General features: G+C 41.0%; 1 protein-coding gene across 4 annotated transcripts in view; it reads right to left on the reverse strand.

Annotated features, from left to right (window-relative positions):
• RPF2 (ribosome production factor 2 homolog) overlaps positions 1 to 14,804 on the reverse strand; it is a 29,366-nt gene continuing 14,562 nt past the window's right edge. For all 4 annotated transcript variants that reach the window (XM_037012212.2, XM_037012210.2, XM_073220777.1 and 1 more), the window contains 3 exons: positions 6,912 to 7,014; positions 893 to 1,037; positions 1 to 197 (listed from right to left, as the gene is read on the reverse strand). In XM_037012212.2, the coding sequence (XP_036868107.1) occupies positions 18 to 197; positions 893 to 1,037; positions 6,912 to 7,014 (428 nt within the window). In that variant the 3' untranslated portion in view covers positions 1 to 17. The remainder of the gene's footprint in view (positions 198 to 892; positions 1,038 to 6,911; positions 7,015 to 14,804) is intronic.

Below are 14,804 nucleotides of genomic sequence, written 5' to 3' on the forward strand. Positions count from 1 at the left end.
TTATTGGCTGAGCTCCATCAATTTCTTTTAATTCTCTTTGATTTTTTCTCCTGGTCTTCTGTTCTCCTTTCTGCAGGTCGCTTCTTCAACCCCTTCATTTTCCTGGTTTGTAGTTTGCTCAGGTCTTGTTTCTGCATATGAATCCGCCCGTAAGTTGTACCAAAAGTATCATGGGAGATGTTTTTCTTCTTCTTTGGCTATGAAACAAGAGTATGCATATTTAATGGCCTCTACTACCATGAACTGGTAAAACCTAGTGCGCAACAACTATGTTACTGACAATTTCCATTCATGAGGACCTTTCAAGGACAGTCTTTAGCCCCACAGACCTTTCTTCAATGTAAGTGGACACATGAATCACTTGGGGGTCTTGTTAAAATGCAGGTTCTAATTCAGGTCTGAGTTTTAGCAGCCTAGCAACTCCCAGGTGTCGGACCACTTGGAGAAGCACCACTGTAGACTGTACTGAGCACGGTCTCGCACCGACAGAACTGCCTGTGTTTAGCCTAAGGAACTGTGACCATCAACTTTTACTGGCATTCCAGAAATGCCATTTCTACTTGTTTTTTTAAAAACATTCAAAATATACTTTATACAAGTATGGGCTACACATCCTCGCATCTGAATCTCCAGCCTTCGCAATGTCCAAAGTGATCCCCCTTCTGGCTAAAAACGGGCAGCCCCGGCCACGAGGAGGCGCTCCGCCACACGTGGGGCCTGGTTTCTGCAACTCGTTGACATGTGTGGTTGGCTTATTTGCTTCCCCCTTCTTTGCTCTGCGAGTCTAAGCTCTCTGTTTATGAGTGTTCTTGGTGTAATCTGACACAAATCCTTTCTGGAAAGAAGACTAGAAACTACAAATGAACGTGGCACCAATCTGCCGGCCACGAACCTTGAGGGCTTTTGGCGTCTTCATAGACAACCTGTAAAGGTCGTCGGAAGCCAGGTGCGCCCTCCTCAGGACCAGGTCCAGCGAGGGCCCCATCTCCTCCAGTTCAATCCGCGGTGTTCTGCAGCCTGACTTCTTCAGTAGCAGCCTTTAGGAAATGGGAAAAAAGAAATGCTGCTTTGACTTTGATAAAAGTCTTATCCTCCCCAAGTAGTTTTGTTCAAGAGAATTACAGTTCAATAAAATAATATAAAACCTTTCAGAAGGCTAAGCTTCTTAAGTACTTTATACATTTAGGCCAAGTATACTCTTTGGTTCATTTACTCTTAAAAATAAAAAGTATATAATCCTGTTGAGAAACAGCAAGTAAGACAGACAATTATTCTGAGAAAGGGAATCCTCTGACTTGACTTATTACACATTTACAAAAATATAAAAGACAATTTTAATTGAGTCTTTAAAACATTATGCTTATATGATTAACATATTCTTATTTCTCTAAGAACCATTCAGAATCAACTTTTCTCCATAGCACAGACATTTACTCATCTCTACAGCTTGGAATGAACTTAAAAATCTTAATACAATAAAACAGCAACTTTCTGGACACCACTTGTCCAGACGGCTCTGGGTCTGGTAACACATGAGCCACACAGTGGGGATGGGGAGACTGGCAAACCCCTTCTGTGGGCGGCACCCCAGAGCAGCTCGAAGGCCTGGCGGTTATCCGAGCTCAAAGAGTCACTCTGTCACTCCACTTGTTACCATGGCCAGATCCCCACACGGAAAAAAAGAATTGACTGAGACAATGCCTTTAAAAGATGAGCCGTTTCACACACAAGTCGGGTGTGAGACAAGAGGCGACAGGAGAGCAGAGAACGGAAAGGGAAAACTCATGGGGGAAGCCGCGAGCAGCGGCCGCCCCGGGAAGCAGGGCCCATGCGCCAAAGCCCACCAGGTCCCCCGGGACCTCCTCGCACCTCGGCCGGCCAGCTAACGGCCCCCCACGGCCCGGGAGGCTGCAGGACCCCTGAGGACAGACATGCCGTGTCACACAGGAACTGACACCAACTGAACAGAGCCAACAGCACCACCACGCAGACAGACCAGCCTGGGCTACCTAATGAGCGGAAGGGAAACAAAAAGGAAGCCACACAGGCACACCTTGCCTCACAGACACGCTTTTGTAAAATGAAGTTTCGAGGCAACCGTGGGCCAAGCAAGTCGTTGGCACCATTTTCCCAGCAGCAGTTACTCAGTGTCCCTCTGTCACATTTTGGTAATTCTTGATATATTTCAAACTTTGTTATTATTATATTTGTTAGGGTGATGTGGGATCAGTGACTACAACTCACTGAAAGTTCAGATGGTTAACATTTTTATTTGGTATCATTAATTTACAATTACATGAGGAAATGGTTAGCATTTTTTAGCAATGAAGTGTTTTTTACTTATGGCATGACAATTGTGTTTTTAGACATGATGCTATTAATGCACATTTAACAGACTACAGTATGGTGTAAATGTAACTGTTACATTGTGCATAAAGTGAAGGTTACTGTGGCCAGGATTCTCACCTGGCCCTGGTCAGCTTGCCCCCTGCACAGGTGTGGGTAATACGTTGCCACTGACTCTCTGTAAAGAGCTCTACCCAGTGCTCTAGGCTGCACGGCCACAGAACACCAGAGGCTGGAGTGGTGGCAGCGCCAGGGACAGGGACTGAGAGGGCTGTTGGGGGGCAGAGGCCCGGAGGCAGAGACTGGCTTGCTGCGTGCACTCACTCTGAGTGGACGAGATTCTGGTGACGGACCTGCCACCGTGGGAATAAAGTTGGGTATAACCCTTTCACCCCAAGGACGTTCCATTGTCATTCCTCAGTCTCAATCCACAGTGAACTTGCCCGGGGCTGAAATGCATGGGAAACCAAGAAGTTCATTTGACTCGCTTCACTGTGACTCCCGTTTTACCGTGTGGTTCCGGAAGCTGACCTGCTGCACCTCCACGTGTGGCTTCTGAGGTTCAAAGACAGAATGAGCATGGCCACTGCGGGCCTGGGAGGGAGCAAGCAGAGCGCGAGCCTCAGCGGGTGCCCTCAGGCCACTCCCTTCCCCAGAAGACCTCAGAGAAGGCCCGTGTTGGCCGCTGGAGGGGAAAGTATTTTCAGAAGCTAAAGTTGGCTGATGCCAGGGTACCTCCCGACCAGCTAATTCAAAGCACATGGGGGCAGGGAGCATCTGACCCTGCTTATGTCGTGCTTCTGTATCTACATTTTCAGCACCTCCACTTAAATGACACTTACGATGCTGAACTCACATCAAGACTGGTATCTTGATGAGATCTTGTGTTCAGGAGACTACTTAAGAATCAGGCAAACTGTATATACTAAAAACTTTTCTACCACTTAAAATGCTAATTTTCAGCTAACTGGAAAACTTGTTGACCCAGAACAGCTGATGGCATGCCTGGTGGATTGATTACCCAGGTGCCTTTTATTTATACAAGTGTCCTGACAAAGTACTTTCTGAGTAGTATATGTAACTAAGATTATTTCAAGAATAACCACATATGCTGCTATTTATCCGAGAATTAAGGTACAGTGTGTGTGGATGATTTACCTTAATGACTTCACCAAGTATGTTAATGAGCAGATCAAACTGACAGAAGAAGGAAAACTCACCAGGTTCGGTTCTCTGCACATGGTTTCTGGTGATAGGCCTACCATCCTTTCTCTTTAGTAGGCCTTTAACAGCAAAATCTAGTGTCTAAAACTGATTGCTAGTCCTTTAAAAAACAACCCGTTTATTTTTTCTCAGAGACAGTGCATTAATACAGAATTTGTAATTTTTGTAATCAGTAAGCAAAATGAACAGACTCTGAGATACTAATTCATTAAAAACAAAATTAAAACCATTTCCTTCACCCTCATCCCATCATATGCACTATACCTGTAAAAGATGACAGACATTTCAATTCCAGGCTTTCTATCTCTAGCCAAAATCTCCTGTCTGCAACTTTCACATCACATGCATAACCCCCACCTCAGATCCCAATGTCAAAAGTACTTTTGCGTCCCCATGAGCTCTAATCCCAGCAACATTCAGGTCTCCCCCAAAAGTGACGCGAGACACAGGGACGCAGGGACACACACGGACAAACAAACCTAGCTCCTTCCCTCTCAGGCAAGCTCAGACTACCAATGTGTTACTGCTAACTTCTACGTACTTTTAGTATTATTTGCCCATGTCTTGAGAAAGACTGGTGTGGATAAAATGAGAGTTCCTGTGGCCAGGATTCTCACCTGGCCGTGGTTGACTAGCTCACTGCACACCTGTGGGCAATACATGGCTGTTGACTCTATAAAACGAGCTCTGCCCAGTGCTCTGGGTGCGACATGGTGGTAGGGCTGCAAGGCTGCAGGAGAGCAGAGGCTGGAGCAGTGGCAGCACCAGAGGACAGACGCCTAGAGGATGGCTGTGCGGGATGACTGTGCAGAGAAGTCCAGAGGACAGCTGTGCAGAGGGGCCCAGAGGCAGAGACCGGCTTACTGCATGCAGACTCACTCTGAGTGAATGGGATTCTAGTGACTGACCTGCCACCTGAAATAAAGTTGGGTATAACCCTTTCACCCCAAGAACGTTTTGCTGTCATTTTCTTTGGTCACACTGAATCCACAGCGAACTTGCCTGGGGCTGAAATACATTGGCAAGACAACTGGCATTATTACTCTTCAAATTGTAATTTCCTTATTTTTCTCCCTCTCTCTCCTGCTGACATTGTTTTTATTAGTTGCCTAGAATGTTGTTTGCTTTTCAAGGTACACTAATACTTCCATTTTGCCCCATAAAACCTAACCAATATGTGGCAAAAACACAGGTGCCGGTTACTAAGGGTTTTCTGTTTCACCTGAATGGCTCTGGTTCTACAGTGAATCAAGTTCTCCAAAGAACAGAAATGGTCACTAACATATAAGGAATTCATTATAGTACAGGACATACAGGAAGAGGCCAGTACACTATGATTTATTCCCCCAAAAAGGCAGGTCAAAGGTAGGTATAATTTCATGTTCAGTTCCTTTTATCCAAGAAACTCAAAACCATTTTACAGGCCTGTTCATTTTTGCAAATGTGTGTTAAATATTACTTTTGCCAGCTGCTTACGTAACAGGAGGGCAGAACCTGGAAGCGCAGCTCGGTGGGGAGGCCTGAGGAGCCACCCCAGCTCCGCCGCAGGGACCTGGCACGCTTCCACGTCTGTCTGCACCCCTCCCTCCCATAAGGGCCGACTGTCGATCTCAGAATTAACCTCAGTGCTGTGACAACACTTTGCCCAGAGCCATGTCACTGGGCTCCCAGGGGAGGCTCACTCCTGGGCCCCCTTTTCTTCTTCTCCAGAGCCCGGCACACCCTTGGAGGCTAAGCTCACTCACGTTAGCGATTTTTCCTGTTAGGAGTTCGCTCTCCAACACATCACCCATTTTCTATTTGAAATCCATACCCCCAGATAGTGCAGGGCATATACAAAACACCTGGCATTAAATGTTTACCACTAGGGTCTCTGAGGTTTAAGTTTCAAACCTTTTTTTCCATTGCAGGAGACGCCTGCTAACCCAGTAATGGTTCCAGCAACGACGGTCTCACAGCAGGTAGAGGGGTGGGTTTGTGTAGTTGCCCTGCTAATGTATCCTTGTTCTGCAGTCTGATTTGCTCATTTTATGTCCATTTCATTTATTTTCTGTGCACGTCTTTCTTCTTTACAAATTAATTCTGTTTTCACTCAATACTGGTAAGTTCTGATACAAGTGAATACTTTTTTTGAAATGGTTCACTATGAAAGACTTAGATTTAGTTATTCATTCTCATTCTCAAAGACTTCTATCTTAATATTTCTAGCTCCTTTGTATTCCCGGAGTCTCCTTGTTTAATACAAGCTTTCAAAAACATTTTTTTTGTTAATGATTTTTTTCATCTTTTATTTCTTGTTCTGTAAATAAAGTCTCTCTATTTATAATATACATTTTTAAAAGCCCCAAATCAAGTTTGGAAATTCCAACAACATTGGTAAGGGGCTTTCAATTTCTATTTTAAGCAGCTAAAAAGGATTATAAAATCCCCAAATACACTTGCAATCATGTGGGCATTTTATAGCACTTTGCAATAAAAGATTATTTAAACAAGAGGTAAATCGAAAACATTAAGTGGTGGTACTAATCACATGGTGAAAAGACCTGAGTATTGCTGAGGCAAAAATGCAGATTACTGACAGAAGAGGTGACTATTCAGTTTCGACTGGACATTCACTGGACATAAGCTGGTCAAGCATGTATTTCATTGTGGAGGGGAAAACAACATAAAAAACCACAGATGAAACAAAGCCCACGAAGTTGCACCAACAGCACTAGTAACAAGCTCAAAACGGACACTGGTCTGAGTTCAGGGAATAAGATGGCAGTTTGTGGGAGTCCGTGGATTCTCTAGGAAGGGAAGGGCTCTAGTAGCCAGGGCCAACGCTTTTTTTTTTTTAAGTCATGCTTACCTCAAAAGGCACAGCTGTACATGCCTTTAAGCTTTTTAATGAAAACACAGCCAGCTCATCAGGATTTACATTCATGCTGCGGCGCAAGCAGGGGTGGACGACCCACCTGGAGAAGAGACTGACGTGACCCCAGCCGCAGAGCCTCACTCACTTCAGACTCCAAATTTAGACTCAGGGTTTTGAGATTTGCTTTGGCTGGTGTAAGACTTGCGGCTTGGTGCTCTAAAGCCAGCCAAGGAAAATAAGGTGATACTGCATAAAAGTAGGAGGGACAAAGAACACGCGCGTGTCCTCAGCTCAGACAATGCGACGTGAGCAGCTTGGGCCTGGAAAGCAGAAGCGGGCCGGGGAAGGACAGACGTGCGGACCAGCACAGCTGCAGCGCCACTGCTGTCTGCAAACCCGCCGCACAAACGTTTGACCGGACACCAGTTCTAAGTTTGAGCTCTACGAAACGGCCACACAGAAACCTGGTAGGAAAGGCACTTACTTATAGCATCGAAAGTAAATCTTCCCGTTCAGGGCAGTGAAGTGCAGGACACTCTCTAAGCCAGCCAGGCGGATGTTTGGCACCGTGGGGCCTCGGAAGAAATCTGAAAGCATCAGGGTGTTAAAAAAAGGAATAACACACTTCTAAAATTCAGTTACAGAAAGCTGCATTCTCAGTGCCCCACTCTGTGCCAACACTTACTGACGAAGATTAGACAGGCAACAAAACTGACGCCTGGAAAGCAGCTGATGGTCCCAACCCTCTACCATTTAGTCTCATGCCTTTATTTCTGTACTTAGTGCTAATTTTTTAGTTTTGAAGTTCTCCCTCTGAGCCAGTACTTGGCAAGGAGTACATCCTGGTTACCATAGATATTAACATTCAACAAAATGTAAATCAAGGCATAAAAGGTAGGTTAAGGTGTCAAATTTGTGTAATGGCTGTTAGAACATAAAACTAGCCTTTGTTTAATGGTGGAGGCCAATATGCCAGAAAATTCTAACAAAAAACCTCACTATATGAACAGATGGTAACAACTACTTAGAGCCAAAAAAGAGCAACCAACACGAATCGTGGGCTGTTTTCCCAGTGTGGCCACCACACCACTGGGGACCCATGGAATGATTTTAAATAATATGCAGACATAACTTATTATACTTAATTTCCTCTACCATGTACCATTTTCCATTAATGGTGGGCACATAAAATTTTCTTTAAAAAGAGGACTCAATTTCTTCATATGAATGGAATCACAGTGTACTTTTTTTTTTGACTGATGTATTTAGGCAGTTTCAGGTTCACTGCAAGATTGAGATTTTCCATATGCCCCCTGCCCTGCCCACATGCTCCCACCCTGCCCTCATATCCGACATCCCCCACCAGAGTGGTGTGCTCGCTGCGACTGAACCTACACTGACGTATCATGATCACCCAAAGTCCATGGTTTACATTAGGATTCACTCTTGGTGTTGTACATCCTATAGGTCTGGACAAATGTATAATGACATTTACCCATCATCATAGTATCAAGCAGAATATTTTCACTGAACTAAAGATCCTCTGTGTCTACCTGTCCAACATCTCCCCTGACCCCCCAGCTCCAGGCAACCGCTGATCTTTTCACTCTATAGTTTGCCTTTGCAAATATCATGAAGTTGGGATTATACAGTACATAGCCTCTGCAGTTTGGCTTCTTTCACTTACTAACATGCATTTAAAGTCTCTGAATATCTTTTCATGGCATGGTAGCCCATTTATTTTTATTGCTAAATAATATTCCATGGTCTGGATGTAGTAGTTTATTCATCCATTCACCTACTGAAGACATCTTCATTGCTAGCCAAGTTTTGGCAACTGTGACTCAAGCTTCTATAAGCATCTGTGTGCAGATTTTGTGTGGCCTCAAGTTTTCAATTCTTCTGGTTAAATACCAAGGAGCACAACTGCTGGATAATATGGTAAGCATCTCTTCAGTTTTTAAGAAACCACTAAACTGTCTTCCACAATGGCCACACCATTTTGCATCACCAGCAATGAATGAGTCCTGCTACCCCACCTCCAATGCTTGTTGGCATGTGGTGGTGTCAGTGTTCTGGACTTCGGGTACAGCAGTATCTTCTTTTAATCTGCATTTCCTGGAGGACATATGATGTGGAATATCTTGTCACATGCTCATTTGCCATATGAGTATCTTCTCTGGTAGTGGGTCAAGACCTTTGGCCTATTTTTAAATTGGATTATTTGTTTTCTTATTATTGAATTTTAAGAGTTCTTTATATATTTTTGGATAACAGTCCTTTATCAGACGTATGTTTTGCAAATGTTTCCTCCCAGTCTGTGGCCTATCTTCTCATTCTTTAGACAATGTCTTGTGCAAAGCATAAGTTTTAATTTTAATGAAGTCCAGCTTATCAATGATTTCTTGCATGGTTTGTGCCTTTGGTATTGTCTAAAAAGTCACTGCCATACTCAAGTCATCTGGGTTTTCTCCTATTTTATCTTTTACAGCTTTTATAGTTTTACACTTCATATTTAGGTCTATGATCCATTTTGTGTTAATTTCTGTGGAGTGTACGGTCTTATCTGGATTAATTTTTTTTAACATGTGGATGTCCAACTGTTCCAGCACCATTTGTTTCTGAAAAGACTATCTTTGCTCTACTGTATTGCTTTTGCTCTTTTGTCATAGCTTAGTTGATCATATTTATATGGGTCCATTTCTGGACTCTATTCTGTCTTATAACTGATCTATTTGTTCTTTCACCAATACCACACTGTCCTGATCAATGTACCACCAACGTCATGGAGTCACATGGTGCAGTCCTCTAATTTTCAATATTGTGTTGGCTATTCTGAGTCTCTTGCCTGTCCATGCAAACTTTAGAATCAGTTTGTTAATAACCACAAAATAACTTGCTGGGTTTTGGACTGGCACTGAATTGAATCTATAGATCAAGCTGGGAAGAACAGACATTTTGGCATGGAATATATCTCCATTTATTTCATTCTTGTTTGATTTCATTCATCAGAGTCTTGTATTTTTCTTTATGCAAATCTTATACATATTTGTTAAGACTTATACCTGAGTATTTCATTTTTTTGGGTGCTAATGTAAGTGGTCTTGTGTTTTAAAGTCAAATTTCAGTTGCTCATTGCTGATATATGAGAAAGTGATTGACTTTTGTATATCAACCTTGTATCCTGCAGCCTTGCTGTAACTGAAGTGTGTACTTCTTTGGTTTGTCTTCTTTTACCTAGCATAACATTGTGAGGTTCATCCATTTTGCACGTAACAATAATTCACTCCTATTTATTGCTGAGCAGTGTTCCACACAATGTGAATTTACCTTGTGTTGCCAGATTTAGCAAATGCAAAAAAAAAAACCACACACAAAAAAACCATGGAGCTCAGTTAATTTTGATCTTCAGATAAAGCAGCAAACATTTTTTAGTGTATTTATACTAAACTTAAGTATAAATTTTATGCTTTAGTATATTTCATACAATACTTGGGATATACGTATACTAAAAAATTACTCATTGTTTATCTGAAATTCAATTTTACTGAAAATTCTACACTTCATTTGGCAACCCTAAAGAATTCAAAATTTGTTTACCTATTCAGCTACTGGTGAATATTTGGATTTTCTCCAATTTTTTAATATTACAAATAAAACTACTATGAACATTCACGTAAAAAAAAAAGAGGAATCAATTTAAAGAAACATCTTCAGTGAATAACACTATGGATATAACTGGACTTGGCTGAAGTTACAAAGGCGGCCCACGAATGAAATAGGTTTGGAGGCAGCAATCGGATCTGCCCCTTCGTTTACACCTAAGATGACTGAACTCCAAGGAGGCTGAATGAAAACAGACAACTAAAATTTAGATTTAAAAAAGTGACACATAAAGATTTATCCAACTTAATTACTTGGAAGAGCTGCCCCAAGGCAGGTGATGTACCCAGGAGATCCCTGTCTGTCCCCTTCTGCATCCACCCAGCATTTTCTTCCATCTTCCCATTAGCTTTCAGATGTGAGTTAGTTCCATGTGTATAGACGTACACACCTTTTATTATTTGCTTTGCTTCTCATGTTAAAAGAAAATCACAGCCTAATGTGCTAAAAGACACACAAGTGTGCCTGCACATGTATACAGCACCCTTCCCTCCTCCCCCAAACAAAATCCCCCACAGAAATTTTTATAAACCAAGTATGTAACTTTTCAAGGTATTTTGATTTATTTTTTGACTATAATTAACAAAGAAGTTTCCCACGATTTTGTCAAACCCTGACTCTCCTTCAGTGGCCAAGTTAACAAAGCTCCACTCGTTATGGTGGCAATACTGAAATCATAGTCATTCTGGGGAACAAGAAATGTACATTCGAGTCTCCCCTGAAACAACTTTTGTAATGCAAACCTTACAGGCATATGTGCTTTTCCCACGAACTTTAAGTAACAAAAAGAAGGAAAATGAAGACAGAAAGCTTTAAGAACAATGACTATTACACCTCATACCATAAACAACAATTAACCCAAAATGGATCACAAACCTAAAACTTTAAGACTTCAAGAATAAAATACAGAGAAAAATCTCTACAATCTTGGAATAAGCAGAGATTTCTAAACATAACACAGTAAGAACATACAATTAAAGGAAAAAATGGATAAAACAGACTTCATACGAATTAAAAACTTCTGCTCTTTCAAAGACATTATTAAAAAAAAAAGGCACAACACATGAGAACAGATGGACCTAACAGACATCTACAGAACACTCTACCCAAAAGCAGCAGGATACACATTCTTCTCAAGTGCATGTAGAACATTATCCAGAATAGATCACACACTAGGCCACAAAAGAGCCTCAGTAAATTTAGAAGGAATGAAATTGTGTCCAACCAGCTTCTCAGACCAAAAGTATGAAACTAGAAATAAATTATGAAAACAAAACAAGCCCACAAATACCATGGAGGTTTAACAACAAGCTCCTAAATTATCAATGGATCAATGACCAAATAAAAACAGAGATCAAGCAATATATGGAAATAAAAACAACTCAACACCCCAAAATCTGTGGGACCACAGTGAAGGCCATTCTAAGAGGGGAGAATACTACAATATAGGCCTACCTCAGGAAAGAAAAACCATCCCAAGTGAACAGTTTAAACTCAAAATTAATGAAACTGTAAAGAGAAGAACAAATGAGGCCCAAAGTCAGTAGAAGGAGGGACATAATAAAGATCAGAGCAGAAATAAATGAAATTGAAAAGAGTAAAACAGAAAGAATCAGTGAAACCAGGAACTGGTTCTTCAAGAAAATAAACAAAATAGATAAACCCCTAGCCAAGTGAACAGTCTAAACTCAAAATTAATGAAACTGTAAAGAGAAGAACAAATGAGTCTAGCCAGACTTATCAAGAAAAAGAGAGTCTACTCAAATAAACATAATCAGAAATGAGAAAGGAAAAAACCACTAAGGACACCAGAAATACAAATAAATATTAGAAAATACTATGAAAAATTATATGCTAACAAAACAGATAACCTAGAAGAAATGGACAACTTTTTAGAAAAATACAACCTTCCAAGACTGACCCAGGAAGAGAGAATCTGAACAGATCAATTACCAGCAATGAAATCGAATTGGCAATCAAAAACTGCCTAAGAACAAAACACCTGTACCGAATGGCTTCACTGCTGAATTTTATCAAACATTTAGTGAAGACCTAATACCCATCCTTCTTTAAGTTTTCCAAAAAGAAGAAGAGGAGAGAATAGTTCCAGACTCATTCTATGAGGTCAGCATCACTCTTAATACTAAAACTAGGCAGAGACACCATAAAAAAAAGAAAATTACAGACCAATATCCCTGATGAACATAGATGTAAAAATATTCAACAAAATAGTAGCAAACCAAATTCAAAAACACATCAGAAAGATCATCCATCATGATCAAGTAGGATTTATTACACGGAAGCAAGGATGGTACAATACTCAAAAATCCATCAACAAAAAGGACAAAAATCACATGGTCATCCCCATAGATGCTGAAAAAGAATATGACAAAATTCCACACACCATTCATGATAAAAACTCTCAACAAAATGGGTAGAGAGGGCAAGTACCTCAACATAATAAAGCCATATACAAAAACCAACAGCCAACATCATACTTAACAGTGAAAAGCTGAAAGCTTTTCCTCTAAGATCAAGAACAAGACAAGGATGCCCACTCTCCCCACTGTTATTCAACATAGTTCTGGAGGTTCTAGCCATGGCAATCAGACAAAACAAAGAAATAAAAGCCATCCAGACTGGTAAGGAAGAAGTTAAACTGTCACTGTTTGCAGATGACATGATATTGTACATAAAAAACCCTAAAGAATCCACCCCAAAACTTCCAGAATAACTGAATTCAGCAAAGTTGCAGGATACAAAATTAATACACAGAAATCTGTTGCATTCCTATATACTGATCAACTAGCAGAAAGAGAAATCAGGAAAACAATCAATTTATAATTTCATCAAAAAGAATAAAATGCCTAGGAATAAACCTAACCAAGGACGTGAAAGACCTATACCCTGAAAACTACAAGACCCTAATGAGAGAAATTAAAGAAGACACCAATAAATAGAAATATGTCCCATGCTCACGGAAAGGAAGAATTAATATTGTCAAAATGGCCATCCTGCCTAAAACAATCTACAGATTCAATACAATCCCTATCAAAATACTGATAGCATTCTTCAACAAACTAGAACAAATAGTTATAAAATTCACATGGAACCACGAAACACTGCGAAAAGCCAAAGCAATCCTAAGAAGGAAGAATAAAGCTGGGGGGATTATGCTCCCCAACCTCAAGCTCTACTACAAAGCCATAGTAATCAAGATAATTTGGTATTGGCACAAGAACAGACCCATGGACCAATGGAACAGAACAGAGAGCCCATATACAGACCCACACATATATGGCCATTAATAAATGATAAAGGAGCCATGGATATACAATGGAGAAATGACAGCTTATAGCTGGCAAAACTGGACAGCTACATGCAAGAGAATGAAACTGGATTATTGTCTAACCCCATACACACAAGTAAACTCAAAATGGATCAAACACCTGAACGGAATATAAGTCATGAAACCATAAAACTCTTAGAAGAAAACATATGATTAACATACAGTACAGCACAGAGAAGACAAGTAGTGACTCTATAGTATCTTAATATGCTGATAGACAGTGACTGCAATGGAGTTTGGGGGGTGGGACTCGATAATATGGGTGAATGTAGTAACCACAATGTTGCTCATATGAAACCTTCGTAAGATTATACATCCATGATACCTTAATAACAAAAAGGCATCATAGTCATCCAGAAATGCAAATTAACGCTGCAAAGACAACACTACTTCATTTTGTAGCTCTGACTTTGGCAACACTTTACTGGCAGGATTTAACACCCATTAGAATAATAACTAGAACTAAAAAGAATGGCCTAAAAATACTGGCAAGGAGGCAGAGCGACTGGAGCTCTCAGACGGTGTGATGGGGACGTACGATGGCACAGCCATGCTGGAGAACAGTGTGGCAGTTCAGAATGTTAAATATACATGACTTACATGACCCAACCATTCCACTCCAAGGTGTTTACCCGAGAAGAAAACACATGTCCTCACAAAAATTAGTACATAAATGTTCACAGCAGCTCTGCTGATAAAAATCAAAAGCTGGAATTACCGTAAATGTCCATCAGGCGATAAAGCAACAGACTGTGCAGAGGCCAGAAATGGAATGCCTTTTGGCAATAAGAAGAAATGAGCTATTGATGGACACGACATGGCTGAATCTCAAAACACACTGAGTGGAAGCACATACTGTCTGGCTCCATTTCCCTGCAACCCTAGAAAACCAAAGAGTCCACAACGAGAGCGCAGATCCACATGTGCCTGGGACAGAGAAAAGCGACAGACAGACTGCAAAGGGGCACAAGGGGATTTCTGACGGGGTGGTAGGGCTCTGACTATAGCAGTGTTTTCACAGGCATATACACACAGCAACACCCATCAAATTTTAAAACTTTAAATATGTGTACTTGATTGTATCCGTAACCTGAAAAGGTTGTATCTTATAGACAAACAACTACAAAAAAATCGACGACAAATCTTCAACTGCGCTCAACATTTGATCACCAGTAGCAATACTGGTATTTCACCCTGAGACTCTCGTGTGTGTAGCCCAATTTGAAGTTAGTGCATAATTACGTGGAGTCACTAAGAACCCAGAATTTCATCCTGAATGAAAGAACGTACATAAGCGAGGTTGGTGAAGTTAGGTAAGATTTTTTTTTGTTTTTGAACACAAAACATACACCCAGACGTCTGCAC

Source organism: Manis javanica, chromosome 13, assembly GCF_040802235.1.
Source record: "Manis javanica isolate MJ-LG chromosome 13, MJ_LKY, whole genome shotgun sequence".
NCBI classification, from domain to species: domain Eukaryota; kingdom Metazoa; phylum Chordata; class Mammalia; order Pholidota; family Manidae; genus Manis; species Manis javanica.